Consider the following 23,167-nt stretch of genomic DNA (forward strand, 5'->3'; position numbering starts at 1 on the left):
TTATTAATGCTACTGCTGTAAAAATCACTATATGACTTATTGTTATAATCGTAAGTGTTATCTTGTGGCCTGTTGATGTTATTAATGTTGGCGCTACTGCTGTTGTTGTTGACATTAATAATGTTGTTATTGTTGGAATATTTGTTAAAATGTTGCGTCAACAAATGTTGCCTGTTTATTTCTTGCGTTCTCAACTTGTCTTTGTCCGCCTTCTTTGTCTTGTACCGATGGTTTTGGAACCAGATTTTCACCTAGGGTGATGAAGTTACAATGAGTGATTGCCGTTATTGTTGTACCAAGAAGAAGGCAATAAAAGAAATACGTAATACAATGATGAAATAGTTTATAGAAGAAAGGTTTTAACACTTAGGAAAAAAATTACAAGCAAACATATAAACATCCGAACACAGATAAACATACGCACACGCACGCAAACACACACACGCACACACACACATGCACACACACACACACACGCACACACGCACTCGTAGATACCTGCGTAGGACTCAATCCAATCATGGAAGACAGTTGATCTCTTTCAGCAGCAGAAAGATACTTCTGTCTCCTAAAAATTTTTTCCAACTGATGAATTTGAAGCTGGTTAAACAAAATTCTTCTCTTTCGACGCTGCTCTAGATGATGGTAGGAATGATGGTGACTGTGGTGATGGAATGGTTGATACTGTTGGTGGAAATAATGGAATGGTGGGTAAATTTTGGGTGGTAGGTTGTGGTAGCCGTACCGAATTGGGTATGGGTAGAAGTTATGAATGGGTGAAGTGGGGCATATAAAGGGATGTTTTGTGGTGGTCGGACATATTTGAGTAAGAGATGATGATGGTGGGTTTATTTGCGATGGTGACTGTGGCAAATGTTTTATGGTTGAAAATGACTGGTGTAATTTGTTGAGTTGTATTTGTTGCGTTGTTAACGTTGCAGTTTTTAGCACTTCATCAGCTTGTTTGTTGCTGTTCTTGACAATGTTGTTGTTGTTGCTGCTGCTGTTGTTGTTGTTGTTGTTGACGATATTGTTGTTAATATCGTTTTGGTTGATGTTGTTGTGACGACTGACGTTTGATGTCTTAATATCGCAAGTTGAATTTACGATATTGCTGTTAAAGTTGATGTTATTGTTGTTAATGTTTTCCGCGGCAGTTGTTTTGTTGTTGCCACTAAAGACATCAATTTTCATGCAAGAATTTTCTTTAGAATCAATTTTGACTGTCGACTTACATTTAACGCTTTTGTTCCCATCAGCACAATAGACGTCTGTAATACCATTGAGATTGTTTTTAAGAGTTTTGTTGATAGTGTTATTATTATCATTATTGCTGTTGTGCATGTCATTGCAGTTGCTGTTCATCACTTTGGTTTTAATATCTTCAAAAGTGAATTTTGTTTTGTCGATGAAACTTTCCATGCTCTGCTGTGTTCGACCAGCATTCAAATTAATCATTCTCATCATGTGTAGTTGTATGTCGTTGATTGAATGTGTCTCCTTATCATGCTGTTGTTGTTGTTGATGTTGTTGCTGCTGTTGCTGCTGCTGTTGGTGTCTTAGATTAAAATTTTGGTTTTCAGATAGTTGCAGTTGATTTTTTTGATGTTTGGTTTGAAGACTGCGCTGATATTGTTGTTGATGTTGTTGTTGAGCGTCATGTTTTTGTTGTAGATGAGTTTGTGAATGAATTTGTTGTTGGTCTTGTTGTTTGTTTAGAATGGGTTCCAGCTGGGTTTGCTTCAGTTTTACAATAGGTAGTTGTTGTTGTTGTCGTGGGTCATTTATATGCTTTTGGCATCTATTAATGTGATGTTGTTGTTGTTGTTGTTGTTGAAGTATTTGTTGGAATATTTTTTGTTGAAACAAGTGTTGTTGTTGTTGCTGCTGATGTTGTTGGATGGATGGAGTTGATAACAACTGGCATTTCGTTTTAACGTGACGCCCATCAAATTGGTTTGAAATCGTCACGTGCTCCTTCTTATCAAACTGGTCACGTGACTGATCAGAGTTGATGGAGTGCAGAATGTCACTCATGTAAAACGATTTCCTTCTCAACTCAGTCATTTCCCTTCCTGGTTCTTGAAATTTTTTGAAAATTTTCCGATAGTTTTTTTTCTGTATGAATTAAAAAATTTAAATCAAAAAATGTTTAGAACGTTTATGAAGAAACATTTTTTAAAACATCAAAAAAATTAGTTTTTTTATTTTTAAAAACATTGGTTGAACAAACATTATCTGCGTTTCACTAGTACTTAAAAGCAAATCACCATGCTATTGACACGCGTCACAATGCGTAGAATATTTCTAACAAACTATGTCATCATTAAAGTCTTTCTGAGTACTTACAATAAAGTACCAAGTAAGATTGAGTAGCGAGTAAAGTATGTAGTAGTATAAATTATCTCTCCTTCCCATCTGTCAGACATACTCATCCTACTCATCGAGCAGCCGAGTGGAAAACTCACTTAAGCTAACATGAGTGTTCATTTACTACCTACCACTGCTTCGAAACCGCCATCAATGCTGCAGCACGAGTGCCACACAAGTTCGACTAGATGGACAAATCTACAATTATTGTTAATACTGGATAAATTTGTAGTGGTAAAATGACATTTCAATAGCTGCGTTTCAAATCGATTAAGTTTATATATATATATAATGTTTTTGTAAGAAATAATGGAATATTTGTAAATAATATTGCTTTATATATTGTATATATATATATATATATATATATATATATAAGGATAAATATGTGATTACACGATGTGTGATTCAATCTGAAAGTTGAAGTCGTCTATTGTGATGCTGCTCTCCTCCTGCAAGTAATTCACTTTTTCCTCTAATGAAATGTAACAACGTCTACAACATCAAAAAGTCATGCTGATAATGAACACTGCTTTGAAATAAACAAGAACTCATGGAAAAACCTACGGTAAACGCATCGCTATCTAGCTCAGAACGCACAACAAAATTGTTTTCAAACCCAACTAGCACATAGAGCACAAGAAAAAAAACAAAATGACCCACCTATAAACAAATAATTTAACGTAATCTTCTTCACTCTCACTCTTATTTTTCAATAACCAGCAAAGTAACGTGAAAAAATTATCATAAAACACCCCGAGAACAAATACTGCACACACGTGTTGTCCGAATTTATATAGAGCATTATTTTTGAGTCAAGTGGGATGTCAAGTGTTCACCTCGCTTAGAGGCACGTCCAAAACGATCCAATCAGAATTAAAGAGGCGTGACTTCAATCTGTCAATCAATCGTGTTTCATAGAGTCCAGTGCATGTAGCATTACGAACATTTCTAAACGAAAATGTTTGTCTTGTTTTTATTTATTTATTTGTTTATTGTATTTCCATATATTTATTTTCTCAACTTATATCTACAAATACAGAAACATTACATATATAATAAATCTGAGACCAACTAAACCGTCTTGCTAATATATGCAGTGAGAAAGCAACGCAACTAATTCAGAAACAAAATAACTAAAAAAATTAAACTCATGAATTGACATAAATACACCCATAAAGTTTACATAGACACTCATACAAACACATTACTAATCTGTACTTCAACAACTTAGCGGTACATTTACATGCGTGGACTTTCGACACTCGACAACGACATCCAGCACAACATTGCACGTCTCACGTATCGCAAACACGAATGACTCGCCTCAATCATAGATATGCAACCATGAAACCTACACGCAAAGATATTAAGCGTGACTAAACTCTTCTTATCTTGCCAACGTGTGTTTCATAAAATTGTTCAAACTTTGGTTAAGCAATTAGGGATTAAACCTTGCAATTTATAGGATAAAATTTTACGAATATTTTGTAAGCAAGGTTTGTTTTTTTTATAATCAATTTGAGTTTTCAATACAAGACGCCTTTTCATTTTGAACATCGAATCAATAAAACACAAGAGCTGACTGATAATATTTTAACAGATTTTTACTACAAATAAAATATATGTGCAAATTATTAAATGAAAATTTTTGAAACGTGAATCACAACCATTAAAAATCTTCGACATGTATGAATAAATTTTCAATTTTTTCGAGCAAAGATTGTTGTAAGGGTCGTAAAAGCATTGGGCCATCATCATTTCCCTTTCAATTTTTATTCAATCATTCTTAATATTTAATTACAAATAAATTTGTTACTAGATTTTTAATGCTATTAAAAAAAACTTAAGTAAAAATGTATTTATTTACTGGTCCTTGGGCAAGCACATGAATCTCATGTCTAACTTCTCAATCTTCTCTCTCAGCTCGTACAAATAATCTTTGTCGCATTTTTCACGTCTGTGTTAATTCAGTTCTACCTAAATTACTCTTATTAAACTGAATAATAATTATCAATAATATAATTAAATATTATAATTAAATAATATTATTATATATTTAAAAGAAATAAAATTCATTCAAACTTCTCAGATCTCAATGATGAAACAATGTGGATCGTGATGTTCGGCAGTCTGCTCACTTTTATGCGAGAGAGTATTCTCTCTATGAGACGACTGAAATTATTTAAAAAATACAAATATATATATATATATATATATATATAAATATTTAGGGAAAGAGAGAAAGAGAAAGAAAGACAAAGAAAAAAGAGTCAAACGGAGAGAGAGAGAGAGAGAGAGAGAGAGAGAGTTTGTGAGACTAGTTCGTCTGGTTTACACGTGATGATAACCAAAATTTCACTTTCAAAATATATAATTATAGCCTGGAATATAAAATTAATAATCTGAAATCTAAAAACAAGATTACTTGGCGATGAATAAATGCTTATCGATCGTATAATCGACAACAAGATGGGCTGGACCTTCAAAAATGTGTGTCGCTATCTGTAGAAGAACATGGAACAAATGGAATGAGAGAATCAAAAACCAAAATTACATTTTTTAGCGTTGTTAGATTTAATGGAATGCATGTTTTATCATTACAATCATCAGGAGTGTTAAAATTTACAAAAACATCATTTTTTCACTTATAATTTGGTAACAATACAGATGGGAAAACTTCAAGAAGAAACACAGCGCCAACAATTTCTAAGTAGTAGAACCAGGTGTCAGCGACGTGACATCCCCCGCATATGTCATTTTTTTTTTCGGAACTGTAAAGACGTCTTGGACCATATTTATTCAGGCAGTATTGCGGAAACGGTTTCATAATGTACCCTTTTATAATTATCATTTAACTGGTTTTAAATCATTTTTGTGTAATATCTCACTATATTTTTGACTTCAATTGATTTCAAGTTAATTATATTTCAAAAATTAGATTTGAAAATGAAAAAAAAAACACAGTAAAGTGGAAACCAAAAAATGTATCTTCTAAGAGGTTGTATTTGGGACTCAACTGGCAATACCGGTAGACAACGCTCCGCTGATTGTTGTGCCAAAATAACGTCTACGTGAATTTGACAAAATAATAATTAAACAAATTAAATAATAAACGTATTATTAGACAAAAAATTTTTTAACAATTATTTAAAATAATCAGTGAAATCATATTTTAAAATGTGAAAATTGTACTTTCATTGGCTGTTCATAGCCGACATATGTCTCAAAGAACAGATTATCAAACCCGGATTCTTGGCAGTCATCAGTCTTGTTCAAAACATTTTCAAAAACCTCCCACAAATACGTGCAATTTTTTGGTCTCCAGGGTTATGTGTAAAGTAAAAATCTTAACTTGAGTATAGGAATCGAAATATAGTGTACTTGAAATTTAACGATGAGAGAGAAACATTAACAGTTTAATTAAAACCCTAACGATGATGATAATAATAAGAAGATGAAGAAGAAAAATAATATTAAACTGATGATGACGATGATAATATTTACTCACTTCTTGACGAAAAGATCAGGTCTAATGACGGTTGTGAACTCAAAACAGCGTGCCAGAAAAATTTCTTTCGTGTGAATGACGTTGTTGCTAAAATTACCATCAAAACTTAAACCGCTATCTTCTAGAGATAGGACTAAGAAAATGGCTAGCAGTTTGAATTTTTCCATAGCAGAAAGTGACAATTGGGATTGATTTATTGTGCTTATTACTATGACGTCTGGTTTTCTGAGTTGACGTATCTGTGATTAGACGTAACTGAACTTGAACGTCTGAGTGCAAGTTTGAAAAGATTCGGCAGGTAGGTATTTCAAATTTATAAACAAATCGTATAAAGTATTATTTAAATTAAGAAGTAAACAAACTTTGTCGGACGCATTTTAATAAATTTTAAACATTAAAACACACATACACACACACGCACACATACCAAAACGCACACGCACACAAACACGAACGCACACGCACACAGATGTTTCCAAACTGCGATATAAAATAAAACTCTTGGAACTTTGTCAAAGGGTAATAATATTATTTCCAATAAAATAGGAATAATAGGAAATAATAATAATAAAGCTATACAAAAAGCAATGAAAACAAGACAGCTATACAACATGTAAATTTTTCAATTTTATAATTTTTCAATGCAAAACTGGAAAATACGCTCGGCATTGGGCAGATCTTGTTCCCAGGGCAGGCACGGTTGTCAGGGTCATTGGCGCATTGGAAGTAAAGAATGCTTCTTTAAAAAATTTATTATTATTTTCATTCTTATTATTAATTGTTTTTTGTTGGTTAGTGGTAGTAGTTGTAGCAGCAGTTTTAGTAGTCGTAGCAGCGGTTGTAGTAGTCGTAGCAGAAGTTGTTGTAGTAGTAGTAGTAAAAGTAGTCGCAACAGTAGTAATGGTAGAGTAGAAGTATTAGTTGTAGTATTTGCTACCTGCTATTGAGATCACATTTAAATAGTATGCCTTTCTTCTCAGTTAATTGTCTCAGTGATTTAACCGATCCAATTGTACATAGTTCACTGCGTGTGTACGTGTGTGTTTGTGTGTGTGTGTTTGTGTGTGTGTGTTTGTTTGTGTATGTGTGTGAAAGTGCGTTTGTATCTGTGTGTTTAGTTGTGTGTGTATAGTATTATATAATAATAGTAGTGGTAGTAATAATATTTGTATAAGCGTAGCTCTTATGGCAGTAGTGTTATTAATAATAATAGTAGTATTCTACTACTACCACATATTTTGCTACTAAAACTACTACAACTGCTGTTATTTCTACTACTACTACTACTACTACTGCTACTACTACTGCTACTACTACTGCTACTATTTCTATTACTACTGCTGCTACTACTGCTACTACTACTGCTACTACTGCTACTACTACTGCTGCTACCTCTAACACTATTTCGTCTACTGATACAATTATTACAACTGCAATTTCTACAACTGGTGCGGCTATTATTTATATTAATAATAGTATTAAAAATGATAATAATAAGGATCAAAATAATAATAAAAACAATAAAAAAAATGATAAAAACAATAAAAATAATAATAAAAACAATAAAAAGAATAATAAAAAAATAAAAAGAATAATAAAGATAATAAAAAGAATAATAAAAAGAATAAAAATAGTAATGTAAAACTGACATGGGATTCCCACCGAGGTTGGTAACGAGATGGACGAAGAGAGTGTGCGTGTTGTTTTTGCTCAAGTGCACGAACTCGCGCGTAGCAAACATGCTTCAATCGAGATTTATGAGAAATTTTTCTCACAATTTTTTGAAATATTAATAATCCATTAAAGTAACTATTTTTTAATTGGAATTTACTTGATTAAAGATTAAATTAGATTATGTTAGTTTGTTTGTCGATAGCATGTCGATAGAATAACACGTGCGTGCACGCACCACCGGAGAATGTAGTGAGTACATCATTATAAGCAATTTGTTAAAAACTCAATAATCATTCCAGGTGTATGAAACAATATTACATCTAGCTCTGGATGATTTTCATCTAAATTATTGCTGCCCCTTTTTGTGGCGGTCCCAGTACTAAACTCAGCCTGACATTTTCTACGTCCGGGCGTAATCATCATCAACATCATGTCCACATATTATCATCATCGACATCGCGTTCACATCATCATCATCATCATCATCATCATCATCATCATCATCATGTTCTTAATATTATCATATATCGTCGTCGTCGTCGTCATCATCATCATCATCACCTGTTCTCCTTGAAGGATGGCACAATGCTGGCGTTCAGCATCAAATGCACGGTGCCTTTTACCTTCTTAACAAACTTATCAAAATTTGAAAAATAAAATTAATTGATCAGTTAACTCGTTAAATTTTCTAAAAAAAAAAATACCCCGATTTTATAATAAGATTAAACCCACACCCATAGACAGACAGACAGACAGACACACATACACATACACATACAGAGTGAGCTAACGTGTAGTGCAGCTTGTTCTCTAAATGAATCAACAGCGTTGCCCGAACAGTTTAATTGCCCGGGACATTGAACGTAATTTATGCCTGGCTCCTCCACCTGTCCACACCATACTTCAACGTTCTTTAAAACGTACGCTGGGCATATTGAGTATGATAAAAAATTGTCAACAGATTTTGGAGTTTTAGCATTCAACATTCACGAAAATGATACAATTCATCTTACATAACGATGTACGTACGGTTTTGTCTTCATATTTTTTTTTAATTTTCCAAACTCACACGTGTACGAGAACATAGGAAAAAATTTTGCACCATATGTTTTGCGTGCTATAGGCTGAATTTATTAGCTTTCTAACCAAGCTACCATCAAGTAGAAAATATTGGCATCAATGTTAAAATATGACTTAACTCTTTTTTTTAATTTAAAACTGAAAAAAATGAAACTGAAAAATGAAAAATAGTGAAAATGGATGTCGATCCAACCGGCTAGTTGGTCTCTTTTTGTGACAAACAACTTGCTGTGTTCTGTGTAAGCTGTAGCGAATTCCTCCATTCCACTCCAGAACATGGTCTGCAGTGGTAATGTCAGAAAATTATGCTTATATAAATAATTATACAAAAACAAACTTTGAATTATTAACTTGTTAATTTAAATTAAAAAACTTATTAATTGTTTTGTGTCACCTTACCCTTTATATTACTCAACTCAATCCAAAAAGTTGCAACTTTTGTCTTAACATAAACAAAGAAGTACAATCTTTTATGGGTACTCACACACGCCCACAAAAAAAAACCAATTAATCAATTATCTAATTAATCAACCACATAATTTAATTGAATCCAAATTAAAGCACAATCCTAACACCTGATCCACGGTGTTCAACTGGTGGTCAGCTGCATCAAGAAAACTCTGGTAGTTTTCAGGGTGCACGCTGCACGGGTCTTTCAGCTTGAATGCGTTGGTGAACTTCTTCCAAAGCTCGTTACAGTTTACATTCCTGGGGGGATGATTTAATTTTATAGTATTGTATTAGTATTGATACAGTATCATTTTTTTCATATGGTGTGGCAGGGTACTGTTTGGTGCCGATGTTGGTATCGAACCGTATTGCATCACATGGTTTGGTATAGTATCGTATGGTATTGGTATCATGTATAGTATCGTTTGGTGTACCTAATATTATCATGATATCATTGTGTGATTGTGCTGTATCTTTATTGATACAGTATCGTATGATAGGGTATCGTATCGTTTGGCGTGGTGTGATATGGTAATATGATAATAATGTAGTTAGTTGAAGAAATGAAAATGAAAAAGTTTAGTCAAATATAAAGTCACAGGAATCATGAGCAGAAATAAATATTATTTGACTGACATTTCAAAGAGTTCTGGCCTCAAAACATCCTGATACTCCTGGCACCTGGCGATGAAACTATTTTTCAAGAATGTGGATGTCCCAGTGCCGCTAGTAACATTTGAAAGGATTTCACTCAAATGAAAGGATTCAACGAAAAATAACACGAGATGCATGGCCGCACACAGCTGCCGAAAGTGCATCTTTGCTTCTATTTGTGTTTGATATTATAGTACTGGCTCTTTTTTTATAATTTTGCGAATGTTTTAATTTTCATTCATACTAATTCCGTCACATAATTATGCTATTTTATAAATCTTCATTAAAGTAAATGTAAATAAATAAACACTGACGAAACAAGAGATAAACAAACATTGACATTTATACGCGTTGAAACACGATTACCGTTGACTTATTCAAATGGCTGATGTGGACCACTTTAATCCGGATTTCAATTTTAATATGATAGGAAGGGCCAAAAACTTTGTTGGCTAAACTTAACTTAACTTAAGGGGGCTTGGTACTTTTCTAACTCCGCCTCTGATTTATTCAACCTTACATTTCAAATGCATGTTGAAATGAAGATGCTACTTTTATTTATATGTGTGAATATTTCATGCTAATGTCTCTTAGTAGTTTAAAATTTGCTCTTTCAAACCAAAAAAGCTTAAAAGCTTAATATAACAATTCGAATACCTTTCTTACATTCAAAAAAATTGGTTTCTTTTTCTGAAAAGATTAGCTGAAATTTTAAAAAAATTGCGTTTTCAAAAATAATTTTTCAATAAATATTGAAAAAACGACAATTTTTGTTATTTTAATTGATTTTTTCAAATATTTAATAAAATAAACTGATAAGAGACAAATCATGGCAAAGCAAATTAATATCAAATTATCATCGATCACACACACGTACGTACAAGTAGGTAATAACAAATGGAGCATACGTTCTCGCGATGATTCATTGAAGCAACACGAATAAGCACACATGCACAAGCAGACGTGCACTCAAATAAAAAAAATTCACACGCATACGCATTTACTTATACACACATACGTAGTACAAACATTCGCGTATTCACACATACACACGTGCAAAGCAAACACCAAATCACACTCAAAATATACATACATCACCATGTAACATTATCAAAAGACATTTGAAACCTTTAAAAATATTAATGCAAAAAAAGAAAATAAGCTTTAAACTTATACAGTAAAAACCAAAAAACTCAATTAAAATACTCATTTATTAACTTAGTGACTGAGTCTCATTATATTAACTTCTACAATTCATTGAACATAATATATAGAAATTCTTAATAAAACTTCATTCCTAACCGCCAATTTGTTAATTAGCATCATAATTCACCATAAAACGACCAAAAAATACAAACTAGATAATCGCAAACAGTAGTTAACGTGTTCAATCTTGACAAAAAGAAAAATATGATCCACTACAAACCAAGTGAAACAACTAAATTGCATATTTTGATCGTTTCACTCAAATACTTCTCCATCAGTTTCAAACAGAAGAAGAACGATACAACGCTAAAAACAAACACAGTAAATGAGTTATGACGACTCCATCTAGGCTGTTGGCCCCGTTCTCACCAGACGACTTCTGCTGTTTTTGTTGCGAATTACCGTGGGCTATATCAGGGCAGACCTGCTCTTGGGGGCACCCCTTGTGATCTGCTGCGTCAACACATTGGAAGTGGCGTATGCTCCTTTGGGAAGAAGAATTTTTTAAATTTTGAGTTTAATTTTCTGTTGGTTGCTTGTCGATTTATTGTTAAACGCACACCAAATTCATCTTTATTATTATAACTGCCATCATTTTCATCCTCACTCACATCTTTATCATCAGCACTTTATCATTATTGTCATCATTCATTCCATCATCATCAACACGTCACCATCATCATCATCACCTATTATTCAGATCACAATGGAAAGCCATTCCCTTCTTTTCCACCAACTCTTTCAGTCTTGCCACCGACCCAGTTACACATTCTTCGCTTTAAATAAATTTATTTTTTTACTGTTCTTATTTAATAAATTTTATCAATTAATTTAAAAAATATATCACTTATATTTTCAAAAACATTTAGTTAGACGTTGGTGTTGAATTTTTAAACGGTCTTTTGGTGTTCATGAATTCAGTTCAAAATAATTTTACAAATAAATCAATGTAATAATTATTTACATATGAAAAGTTGTTGGATAAAAACTAACACAGGTGTTGAACCTAGATTGCTGACCATATGGACGAAGAGACGCGGAGTGTTGGCTCTGTTCAAGTTTGGCAACTCGTGTGTAGCAAAGATACTTTATAAAGTTTCAGAAAAAATTTTATTTGGATTTCAATACATAGTATTTATTTATTCATCATCTTCCTCACCGTTATCATAACAACCACAACCATCATCACCACCACCATCGCCATCCTCATCATCGTCGTCATCATCGTCATCACCTGTTTTCTCGGAAAGCAGCAGGACTACTGGCATTCAACATCAAATGAACCGTGCCTCTAACTTTGCTGGCAAACTAAAATTGTGCAGGAATTTCAAGAAGTGGATTTTTCATAATTTGTAAACAGACATCACAAAAGTGTAATTAATATTTGTTTGAAAATAGCATGCAAGTTTTCAGTTTTGTACTTAAAGTTAATAAAAGAGAATACGAACGAACATTTGAATAAGCATCTAATCGTACAAACAAATAACTTTACACTAATATAAACAAACATACTAGACAAACATACTAGACAAACATACATATAAAACAAACAAACATGCAAAACGAACGTACATACAAAACAAACATACAAACCACCAACGTGTTTAGACATTTGTTTCCAAAATGCTCCGACAGCAGAATTGGGACAGTTTTCAAAACCGGGACACTGCTTGAAGTTCATGTCAGGTTTTCCCTCCTGTCCGCACCATACGTCTGAGTTCTTCAGTATGTACACTGGTTGCGTTTGTGTGTGTGCGTGCGTGCGTGTGTGTGAGTGTGTGTGTGTGTGTGTGTGTGTGTGTGTGTGTGTGTGTGTGTGTGTGTGTGTGTGTGTGTACAGTGAAGAAAAAGAAAAAAGTCCAAGAGAGAGAAGTGAGAGAGGTGTGTTTGTGTAAAGTGAAGAAAAATATCAAAGAGAGAGAGAGAGGAAAAGAAAGAGAGAGAGAGAGAGAAAGAGACAGAAAGAAAGAGACGAAATAGATTGAGAAAATATTGCATTTCAAATTGTCATTCTGAAAAAATGTTAGTAAAGTGATAACGTGACGTAGTAACTACCAGCCAGTTGGTCCCTTATTGTGGTGTAGGTTTTGCTGTAGGCAGTGTACGCAATGACAAAGTCGGTCATACCGCTCCAATACATGGTCTGTGTTAAGGTTGTTCAACAAATCATCTCAATAATGAGTATAATTTTTTCTATTTTAAAATAATTATTAAATCATTTTTTTCATATTAATTTTCATGGTTAAATGTCAAATCATTTTATATAATTAATGTTTGATATTACCGAAAATTTGTCTCCAATACTGAAAAAAGTGAAAAATAACGAGACGAAACGAAACAGTGATAAATAGCGAAACGAAACAAACCAAAACAAGCGGTGCAAAACAAAACGGTACCTTATCTTTCGTATCCATGTAATGATCCGCTTCATTCAGGAAATCCTGGTAATCTTCGGACTTTACATTGCATGGATCTTTGTACATGAATGAACTGGCAAACTTGTACCAGAGTGTAGAACAATTTTTTGGGTTGCTGGTGCGTTTTGGTAATGTCAATGCCATGTTTTTATTGTGATGTTAATGTCATGTTTATGTGATGTTAACGTCATGTTTTTATTGCGTTGGTAAACAGTCTAAAGTATAAACACTGGTATATAAACATTTCTGAATTATTGCACTATCCAATCATTTACTTTTCAAACAACTCCGGCTTGATAACTTCCTGGAACTCCTGACATCTGGCAATGAAAATATTTGGAAATGACATAGGAGTTCTTTGTGGCGCAGCTTCCAGCGAAGGCAGACTCAGCAACAACGTCAACGACAGCAGCGAGTTCATCATAATAGAACAAGGCATTGTAGACATTGTTGTCTTGTTTTGACTGTCGGTATTTAAGTTTTATAAAAAATTTTTAAAATCTGATGAATTCAAAATTGAAATAAAATCGAAAACAATTTGGTGTCAGTTAACTCATAACAAGTAAAACAATCAAAATTTCATCTTAAAGAATACCAGACCTCAATGAACAAAATTGAACATTGGTATTTCATTACAAAAACTTAAATATCATGGCAAACAACTAAACTAATCATGATATGTTATGTATAAATTGCATGAAAAAAACCCTTATCATAAAATTTGCAGGCAGCCCTTCAACCTTTTCGCAAAATAAAAGTCGTGATACAATGAAAAACAATGAAAAAATTGTCATCTTTTTACCCAGTGATCCAAGTTTGTGTTAAGAAAAAAAAACTTCGTTATTTATACTAATTTTTTTTTAAATACAAATCATCCAAGAACAAATTATTTTTAACTTAAAAGCAAAATGTTTTTTTTTTATAGAGAATGAATATAATCCCTGTAAAACTAAGCAGTAGGCAACATTAATAAACGAACTGACATGTAGAAAAACATGAACCTATGTTCTTGAACATGTATATAAATATATTTGTGTGTGTGTGTTTGTGTTTGTGTGTGTGTGCTTACCTAATTCGAATTCGGTATATGCAATATAGAGATTGCATAAGTTTATATAATCTGGCTGAACTGTGCGAACAAACAAGTCGTTTATATAAATCATCGTTCTCATCATCATATATATTTATCACCTAACTTATCTCTTCTTCTTCATCATCATCATCTTCTTCTTCATCTTAAGTCTGTACGTATGTACATGTTATGAGAAGAACATGATATATATATAATTATGTATTGTATGTATAATGTGACGTGTGTGTGTGTGTGTATTTATATGTGTGTGTGTTTGTGTACGTGTGTGTGTGTGTGTGTGTGGGTGTGTGTGAGTATTATTAAAATAATCACAATTTTCCTGCATTTGTGATGACACCATTCCAATCATCGTCGTCGTCATCGTCGTCGTTGTCTTCATCATCATCATCATCATCATATATGACTAATTGTTATCAAATCACCATTTTCATTTTCATCAACATAACCCTACCACTCACTAGTGCATCCTCAATTATATCTCCGTAAGTTTCATCCTCATCTTTATTATCCACTCCGCCATCTCATCATCCTTATTATAGTATCTTTCACTCTTTTTTTTTAATTTACTCTTTCTTTCTCTCTTTCTCTCTCCTCTTTCTCTTTCTTTTCAATTTACTCTTTCTTTTTCTCTTTCTCTCCTCTCTCTCCTCTTTCTCTCTTTTCATTTTTTCTCATGCTGGTTACAGAAATTCATTTCACCGCTCTAACAAACGAACAGCGACTAACTTACGTCGTTCAACTGAGATTTTTTTTCTCTTGAAATGTTCTCATTCGTTGATAGACTCATGTAATAATAATTACTGGGGAAAGAGTGAGGATGAGAGTGGAAAAAAGAGATTAGAAGAGAGAGAGAAAGAGAACGTTAACAAAGTAAACGGTGCCGAAAAAAATAATTTACTTCCAAGACATTTCAATGCCTCGCTTGCTATTGCAACAAACAATCAATTTGCTACGTACATTAAGTTGCATTTATAAACAGCATACACTCATAGGCACTCATTTACATGTACTGTACAATATATCTCACACAAGAGAGAGAAAGAGAAAGAGAGAGAGAGAGAGAGAGAGAGAGAGAAAAGTGAATGAGATATGAAAATGTATAGAAACATAGGTGAAAAATAATGCACGAGTACGATCATAACTCGATCTTAACCTTCAATATTAGCAATAATTTACGTTGAGTCTGTTCTATATGATCATAATATTATGTTGGAGGAAGTTTTTTTGTTACAGTCTAGGGTTAAGATTATGCCAATGGTGAAGATGATTTAAATGGTGAAAATGATGTAGATGATGAATGCTAATGGTGAAGATGATGATGATAAGGAAGTTTTTGATGGTAAAAATTGTCGCTAATTCTGGTTTTTCGTGCCATAAAATTTTAAATTCATCTGGGTAGTCTTATGAATGTAACTAAAATATTGTTTTAGTTAGTTTTCCAGCAATATTTACTATAATGATTTTATTTTAACTTTGAATGAATGTTGTGTTACGTTTCAGGAACGGAAATATTTACCATAATTACACAACGCCTCTTCTTTATCTTATCAAAAGCCTGAACTATTTATTTTTACTTAAACTTCAAGTTGAATGAACAATATTTATCAATATTTATATCAGATGCGTGATGTTTAATGTTTGTTAAAATTGATAAAATTTCCTCTCTAGTGTTTCTAAATTTGCATGCAATTTTATAATGAGAAGCTATGCAGATTTGTGTGTGTGTGTGTGTGTGTGTGTGTGTGTGTGTGTGTGTGTGTGTGTGTGTTGTTACGTGCATGTGCTTGAGTGCACCTACGTATGTGAGTTTGTCTTTGTAGATACGTTTGAAACGTATTTTGTATCTTTGTATGCTTAATTGAGTAGATAGATGTTTGATAGATAAATGGATGGATAGATAGATAGATGGATAGATATGATAGATAGATGGATGGATATGATAGATAGATAGGATAGATATACGGATGGATAGATAGATGGATGGATAAATAGGATAGATAGATGGATGAATAGAAGATAGATAGGTGAAGGCTAGGTAGATGAATGAATAAACAAATAAATACAATTTGTGTGTGTCCAATTACAATAGAGAATAAATAAACCTGCCTTCAGTAATGTATGTAAGCAATGTTTCATTGTGTTATAATTACCAGACTTGCAAAATTTTAGTAGGAAAACTATTTTTATAAGTCTTAATACGTGGGCCATTAAGATAAGAATGATTCACGTGTTCATTGACGAAAGAAATTTTCTAAGGAGAAACATTCTTAAATGTTTACCATGTTCTATTACATAGATGCGATGAAAAAAATTGGTTTGATCTGAGAGTTGTAATGCAATGTATATAACATTTAAATTTCAAAAACCAAGACAGTTTAATATAACTTGATTTTCATGATTAAACAGCAATCACAATTATTATGGAGAATTTTTTTATTGGGCCTAACTTATAAATAAACCGAAAAAAAACGTCATCTGTTACAAATATTTACATTAGCGGTTAACCCATGTCCACTTAGTTCGCATGGCAATTAGAGTTGCACCGGATTGTATTTTTGGATATTCGGTCGGAGTCGGATATAGCCGGATAGTAAAAACTGATATTCGACCGGAAACGGATATGGACGTATGAATTGCACGCTTTACTAGACAACAGGTATACACCAAAGACTGTTATAATTATTATCGTTTAACCTCTAAAATTATAAATGTGAAATATTTACAAACACATTCTTTTTTACGATATTTATTGACAAAACTAAAAACTGTTCAACAAAAAGTTATACTTCTTTTAAGACATGAAGGTAATGGAAACGAAAAGAATATGAAAAATTGCCAAATAAAAAACACTGGGCTGATGTTGTTGGTTAGAGTTTCTTGTTTGTTGTAGTTTTGGTTGGTTATCACATTTTAAATTGACTTTGCAGTCCCCTGATCTTGCACATTGGAAGAAGTAAATTTCTCTGAAAAATTTTTGAAATAAAATTAATAAATAAGGTTTTTTCGATCAAATTAATGATACGATATCAATTGGTTGATGATATTTATATCATTCTATTAACGACGAGTGATGTCACTTCGTTAACACACAATGTTTACGAGGCATTATAACTGAAATATACAATACTACTACCGAATGATTCATAATGAAGGTGATTAGCGCTAATTTTATAATAAAATTTAATAATAAATTTATAATTAATCACAAAACTTGAAAAAATTACAGAGTAAAAAGCAATCGACGATTATGAATGTATGAATGAATGAATCAATCAATCAATCCATCAAAACTATATAACGCAATTTATAAAAAGCGAGCGAACTCAGACAAGCTTGGCAAATTAATCAATCAATCAATCTTCGTTTCGCGTCCAGAGACCCATGTTTCCCGAGGTAGGACGTTGGCAAATTAGAATGTTTACAAAAAATATTAATCATTTCCAGACTCACTTGTTATCAATATCACACGTCATCTGAATCTTTCTTTTGGCAATGTCTTCCTTCAGTAATATCATTGAACCTTTATCGCATGTTTCGCTAGAATTTTTTTTTGTTTCCGATCAGGGAGTTAAATTTTAATTAAAAATGTTTGATTGTTATATCCTTTAAAGCTTTTAAAAAACATTTAAACATTTTATTTTACATTAAATATTGTAATGTAGAAATATGTTAAAATAAAATGAATTGTGTGATAAAGAAATACGTAGAAAGAAACAAAACATCAGCGATCTTACTAGAATTGTGAGTTTAAATTGCGGACGAGGTGCACTTCAATGATGGGAGTGACTTCGTGGTTTAGATTAGGCAGCTCGTATTCACTGAATATTCTGAGTTAAGAGGAGTAACGAATTTATGTCAAGAATTAATTTGGCATGTTTAGTTATGACGAGATGGATGAAAGAGTGAGTGAGTGGATGGATGGATGGTTGAATGGAGGAGAGGAGAAGATGAATGGATGGATGAATAAACGAATGAATTATTTAATTGATTATATAATGAATAAATGAATAAATTAGTAAAAGATATTCCAAAAAGGAACAAAAAAAAAACAAATTAGTCCAATTGTTTAAATATAAAAAACATTTAGTAAAACAAATACACAAATAAACAACAAATAATGATTGTACTACTATCAATGTTATCACTAAACACAATACCACTGCCCTATCATACAATCTATGCAATTAATGTTTCGGCACGGTACGCAAACGATTACAACAAAAAATTAATGGGTAGCCGAACCAAGTATACTCAACGATTTGAAATATTGAGAAATGTAACGATAGTCGCCTTCAAAAATCTTCCTTAGTGCATTTTTAAACATCAGTAACAATAATTAAACACAGACATTAATATAAAATATGAAAATTTAATATAAATATTCAATCAGAGGTGTAGTCATATGGGGTGGAGGCTTTCAGGTCTTAAGGTCACCCAGAGGAGAAAAGTTTGGGTAGGGTTGAAAATCCCAGTCACCCTCCGAAATCTTTCTAATAAAATTACTAAATTGACAAAAAAGTTGGCAGAAATAACGTACGAATTTCTTGAATACGGCTTTTCATAACTTGCATTCAACAAAAGCTGTACTCGACCTTTTATTTTGCTGGCAAACTTTTAAAAACTAATATCTATTATAATTTAATTTCTTTTATATGTTTAAAATTTTGTAAAATAAATGAAATGACAATGAATGAAATAAACTTAAGCATTAGAAATCATTATTACCACAATATTATTTTTTCGTTTTTTGTAATTAAATAAAAATATAAATGAGAAGTTAATTAATTATAATTAACTATAAGTAGGGCATTTATTTTTACATGTTTGGAAAGCTGTTTCCAAAATGACCTAACAGCTGAATTGTTACATGATCGATCGATGTACGATGGGCAGCTAGTGTAGTTGATACCGGGTGATTCTACTTGACCACACCAAACTTCAGATGTCTTTATTAAGTAAACTGTGTGTGTGTTTGTATATGTGCGTGTGTTTGTGTGTGTGTGTGTCTGGTTTTGTTTATGATTTGAACGTTTTATTGGGCAATATTATTATAAACTTAAGAAATAAACTGGTCTTAGGTCAACCAAACAAAAAATGCCGTTAAATTAGTAATTAAATATGAATAAATAAAAAAATAAATTTACTTTTTACTTGAATTATAAAATAATTAAAACAATAAAGTGGACAGTGAAATGTTGTCAGAGATGCATTCCCAACAACCAACCGACCTGCCAGCAGATCTCTTATTGTTGTCAGTTTTTTATAGGAGGTGTATTCTATCACAAACTCTGTCATACCGCTCCAATATACTGTCTGGTTTTTTGTTGTTTGTATGTATGTTTGCTTGCATGTATATTTGTATTTTGTTTGCATGTTGGTTGTTAGTGCCCTTGTATTTACTGTTGAACGTCGTAGAAATGATGCTGTATAAAACATTTAATTAATTGTTTGTGGAATTTGTTTGTTTGTATGATGGATGGTTTTCAAATTTTGTTTAAAACGTTTGGTTGTGCTGTGTTTTTGAATATCCCCTACATATCTATCTCTCTATAGCTTCCAAGTGTTATTATACTTGATGTTAACAGAGATTGTATCCATTGAATTAAAAATTATTTTTTTGTACCAACGACAGTTTCAATCCTAAACTAAGAAACAAACCTAAAATTTATTTTAATTTTAAATCATGTCCTAAGACGACCTTATCTTTAGTGTCGACATCGTGGTCGGCGTATTCAATGAAAGGCTGGTAGGCTTCTGGTGCCACATCACAAGGTCCTTTGAATGCAAATGATCCACTGAAGTGCTTCCATAAAAGTGTACAGTTAAGTGGTCTGTACATTTGCGTTAACAATATGAGATTAATTAATAATGATACGGTGATAAATAATAACGATACAGCGATAATTGATAATGGTACGGTGATAATTGATAACCGTACAGTGAAAAATAATAACAATACGGGGATGATTAATAACAATATGGTGATAAATAATAACAAAAAAGTAATTATTATTAACGATTGACATTAACATCACTAACATTCTGAAATTTTTATATAAAAAGCTTTTTTAAAAAATTAATTTCTATACTATAAACTATATACTTATTCTTAATAATATTCATCCAATTATATGTTGCTCAAGCAAGTAACCATTACTTTTTTTAAAATACCATTACACCATTACTTAGTAATGGTATTTTAAAAAATATTTATTCTCGTAGAAATACATTTAATTAATTACCTCAAAAATAAAAATAACATTAAACCATAAACAGCCAATCAAAAATTAACTGTTAATTTAACACAATTAAAAATTAATTAAACTAAATAAAAAAAAGGCCCTAGCTAACTTTTTGGCGAAGTAACCCGGCTTGACAACTTGTTGGTATTCTTCGCACCTGGCTTCGATGATTTGTTGAAATTTTTGTGGAGTTTTATCGGGAGCCCAAGCAGCACAAACCTGGAGTGAACATATCAACCACAACCACAAAATAACGGAGGAATGAACGCAATTACATCTGCAAGAAAACATGATCTTTAACGTAGCTTTGTTGCTCAGCATTGCTTTTAATTTAAATTTTAAATTAAAAGCTGTTGATCAGTTCGTAATTACATAAAAACATCCATCCTACATACATACGACATAGTATCTAATGTATAAAAATAAATTAGTAACAATGTATGTTTGCATTAATATGTATCAATATATATATTAATACGTATCAATGTATATATTAATATGTATCAATACTGTGACAATCTGAAGAAAGGGCCTAAAGTCGACACTGGAGTCGGTTAATTAAGATGGCGGACAGAAGACCGGAAAATGATAAAACAAAGACAATAGAAGAAACAATAGTGCAAAGAAAAGGAATATGTCGACGATACCTAGGCATTGTGTATCCTTATGTAAATTAATTAATATTTGTTTTTAAACAGATCTATCGTCATTATAAATTCTTTATCTATGCGTCAAGGCCAACACATAGAAGGAAATTACTTTGAGGGTCTTCAGATTTGTGTACGAACAAGAAATCAGCTCTCGGAATTAGACAAGGCAATTAGACTTCTCCGATCCCAGTGATAGCTCTTATCAAAATTCTACCATTACGACGAGAACTGTTTAAACATCCTTCAAAGAATCGATCTACAGTGTCAAAGGTTGATATAGCGTATAGTGAAGCGCCATCCGACGAGAAGATTTGTCATCGATTGCAAAGAGAACGAGAGAAATTAACGTCTGATTACTGTTGCTCATTGTACAACAAAAGCTGTTCCCATTCTAAAAAAGGTCTTTTAGAAATTGTGAACTCGCGCGATACGAATTAGAGGCGCGAGTCGTAACAATATGTTTTAGATATGTGAACAAAATATATGTAAATACAATGTTGATCAGTTTCTCAAACAATTAGCTAATATGCATAAATTTTGTAATACGTGATATTTTCGTTCAGAAAAGCTGAGTGAATCTATATTTAATTATTTAATTTAATTTTCAAGTCAAATGATTCGTAGTGCAATGATATAGTTTTTTTGTGTATATATAAGAATGTGTGTGTGTGCGTGTGTGCGTGTGTGTGTGTAACAATTATTTTTTATTTTTTTAAAAAACATGTACTTATTTTTTTTAAATGTAAAAAGTTATATTCAAACTCATGTTTCAGTTTTTCGATTGGTACTTGTTGATATTTAAATATTGACGGCGACAGATTGGATGAATAAGCAAACAAAATTTTTTGAGAGTATTTCATAGAGAACGAATGTATACAACATCAACTTAAAACACTTGATTTAATTTCAAATCCTAGCGACATTTCAGATCTCTAAATGGGAATAGATATTATTTATTCCTACTATTAAGAAGATTTTTCAATTTAGTTTCTGACTTAGAACAATCTGTTATATATATATATATATATATATATATGTATGTATATATATACACACACACACACACACATATATATATATATATATATATATATATATGTATATATATACATATATAATTCTTTGAGTCTTCTTTTCAGTTGTTTAAGTTCTTTCTTTAGGATGAAACAAACTTGCTTGCGGAAAATTATTCATAACTTTTCGTCGTTTTACAATATTCTACATAAAAAAATGTCGGGATATCCGTTACTAAATTATATATTTTCGTCCTCAGGAAATTGAGTACAACATGAATCTTAGAACAAATCACCGGCTTAACTCACTATAACTGCAATCCATTCCGAAAAATTCTTATCATAGTAGTGCTGTGATAACTATTCGGCCGGTTCAAGGGACGATATATCAAAAACGTCAAGATTTCTACTACCAAATTATACATTTGCATGCCAAGGAGATTAAGTGCTACATGAGTTTAATAAATAACTTCCAGCTTAATTCACAATATCAGTCTTGAAATCCGCTCTGAATTTCGTAAGTGATGGAGAAGTAGTCAGAGAAGTAGGTAGAGAGTTGCAGAGAAAAGTACCAAAAAAAGCAAAAGTAGATATAGCAAAAGAATGTTTGACACGAGTTAAGAAGAAGCGAGAACAAGAAGACGATCGTAAACCGTTTAGGTTTAATTAATATATCTAAGTACTTAGGAAATAATTTAGATTGAGATAATTTTAAAAATTATTTTATATTTTATAGGTAGCCAGTGCAAGAGAACAAAATATGGAGATATATGAGAAAAGAAAGGGGAACGAGCAACTAGACGAGCA

At 32.1% G+C, this 23,167-nt stretch overlaps 3 protein-coding genes across 3 annotated transcripts; all 3 read right to left on the bottom strand.

The window, feature by feature from the left end:
- Positions 1 to 209: 209 nt before the first annotated feature.
- HELRODRAFT_148584 (hypothetical protein) lies at positions 210 to 630 on the bottom strand (the record flags this gene model as incomplete). Its single annotated transcript, XM_009028440.1, has 2 exons — positions 210 to 251; positions 499 to 630. Coding segments are annotated over 2 exons (174 nt in total), but the record flags the coding sequence as incomplete, so codon positions are not given.
- A 9,767-nt stretch (positions 631 to 10,397) lies between these two features.
- On the bottom strand, positions 10,398 to 14,340 carry HELRODRAFT_193621 (hypothetical protein). The gene is made up of 9 exons (XM_009028441.1): positions 14,165 to 14,340; positions 13,638 to 13,826; positions 13,342 to 13,477; positions 13,001 to 13,088; positions 12,546 to 12,679; positions 12,180 to 12,253; positions 11,939 to 12,031; positions 11,635 to 11,721; positions 10,398 to 11,430 (listed from the first exon to the last, which is right to left on the bottom strand). Exons 2-9 carry the CDS (start codon positions 13,808 to 13,810, stop codon positions 11,226 to 11,228), a joined length of 990 nt encoding a protein of 329 aa, XP_009026689.1. The 5' UTR covers positions 13,811 to 13,826; positions 14,165 to 14,340; the 3' UTR covers positions 10,398 to 11,225.
- Positions 14,341 to 16,948: 2,608 nt separating this feature from the next.
- HELRODRAFT_179637 (hypothetical protein) lies at positions 16,949 to 21,018 on the bottom strand (the record flags this gene model as incomplete). The annotated part of the gene is made up of 8 exons (XM_009028442.1): positions 16,949 to 17,125; positions 17,376 to 17,418; positions 17,906 to 17,992; positions 18,190 to 18,282; positions 19,304 to 19,415; positions 19,684 to 19,768; positions 20,154 to 20,286; positions 20,807 to 21,018. The coding sequence occupies 8 exons, from the start codon at positions 21,016 to 21,018 to the stop codon at positions 16,949 to 16,951; spliced, it is 942 nt and encodes a 313-aa protein (XP_009026690.1).
- Positions 21,019 to 23,167: the final 2,149 nt, after the last annotated feature.

Source organism: Helobdella robusta, assembly GCF_000326865.2.
Source record: "Helobdella robusta unplaced genomic scaffold HELROscaffold_55, whole genome shotgun sequence".
Taxonomy (NCBI): domain Eukaryota; kingdom Metazoa; phylum Annelida; class Clitellata; order Rhynchobdellida; family Glossiphoniidae; genus Helobdella; species Helobdella robusta.

What these genes read in the sequence shown, in the direction of transcription:
- HELRODRAFT_193621 (XM_009028441.1), bottom strand. Translation starts at nt 13,810, where the DNA reads ATGTCTACAATGCCTTGTTCTATTATGATGAACTCGCTGCTGTCGTTG. An exon ending in ACATGGATACGAAAGATAAG is followed by an intron (nt 13,089 to 13,341) that starts GTACCGTTTTGT and finishes ACCTTAACACAG; the next exon opens with ACCATGTATTGGAGCGGTAT. An exon ending in GGAAACAAATGTCTAAACAC is followed by an intron (nt 12,254 to 12,545) that starts GTTGGTGGTTTG and finishes GCACAATTTTAG; the next exon opens with TTTGCCAGCAAAGTTAGAGG.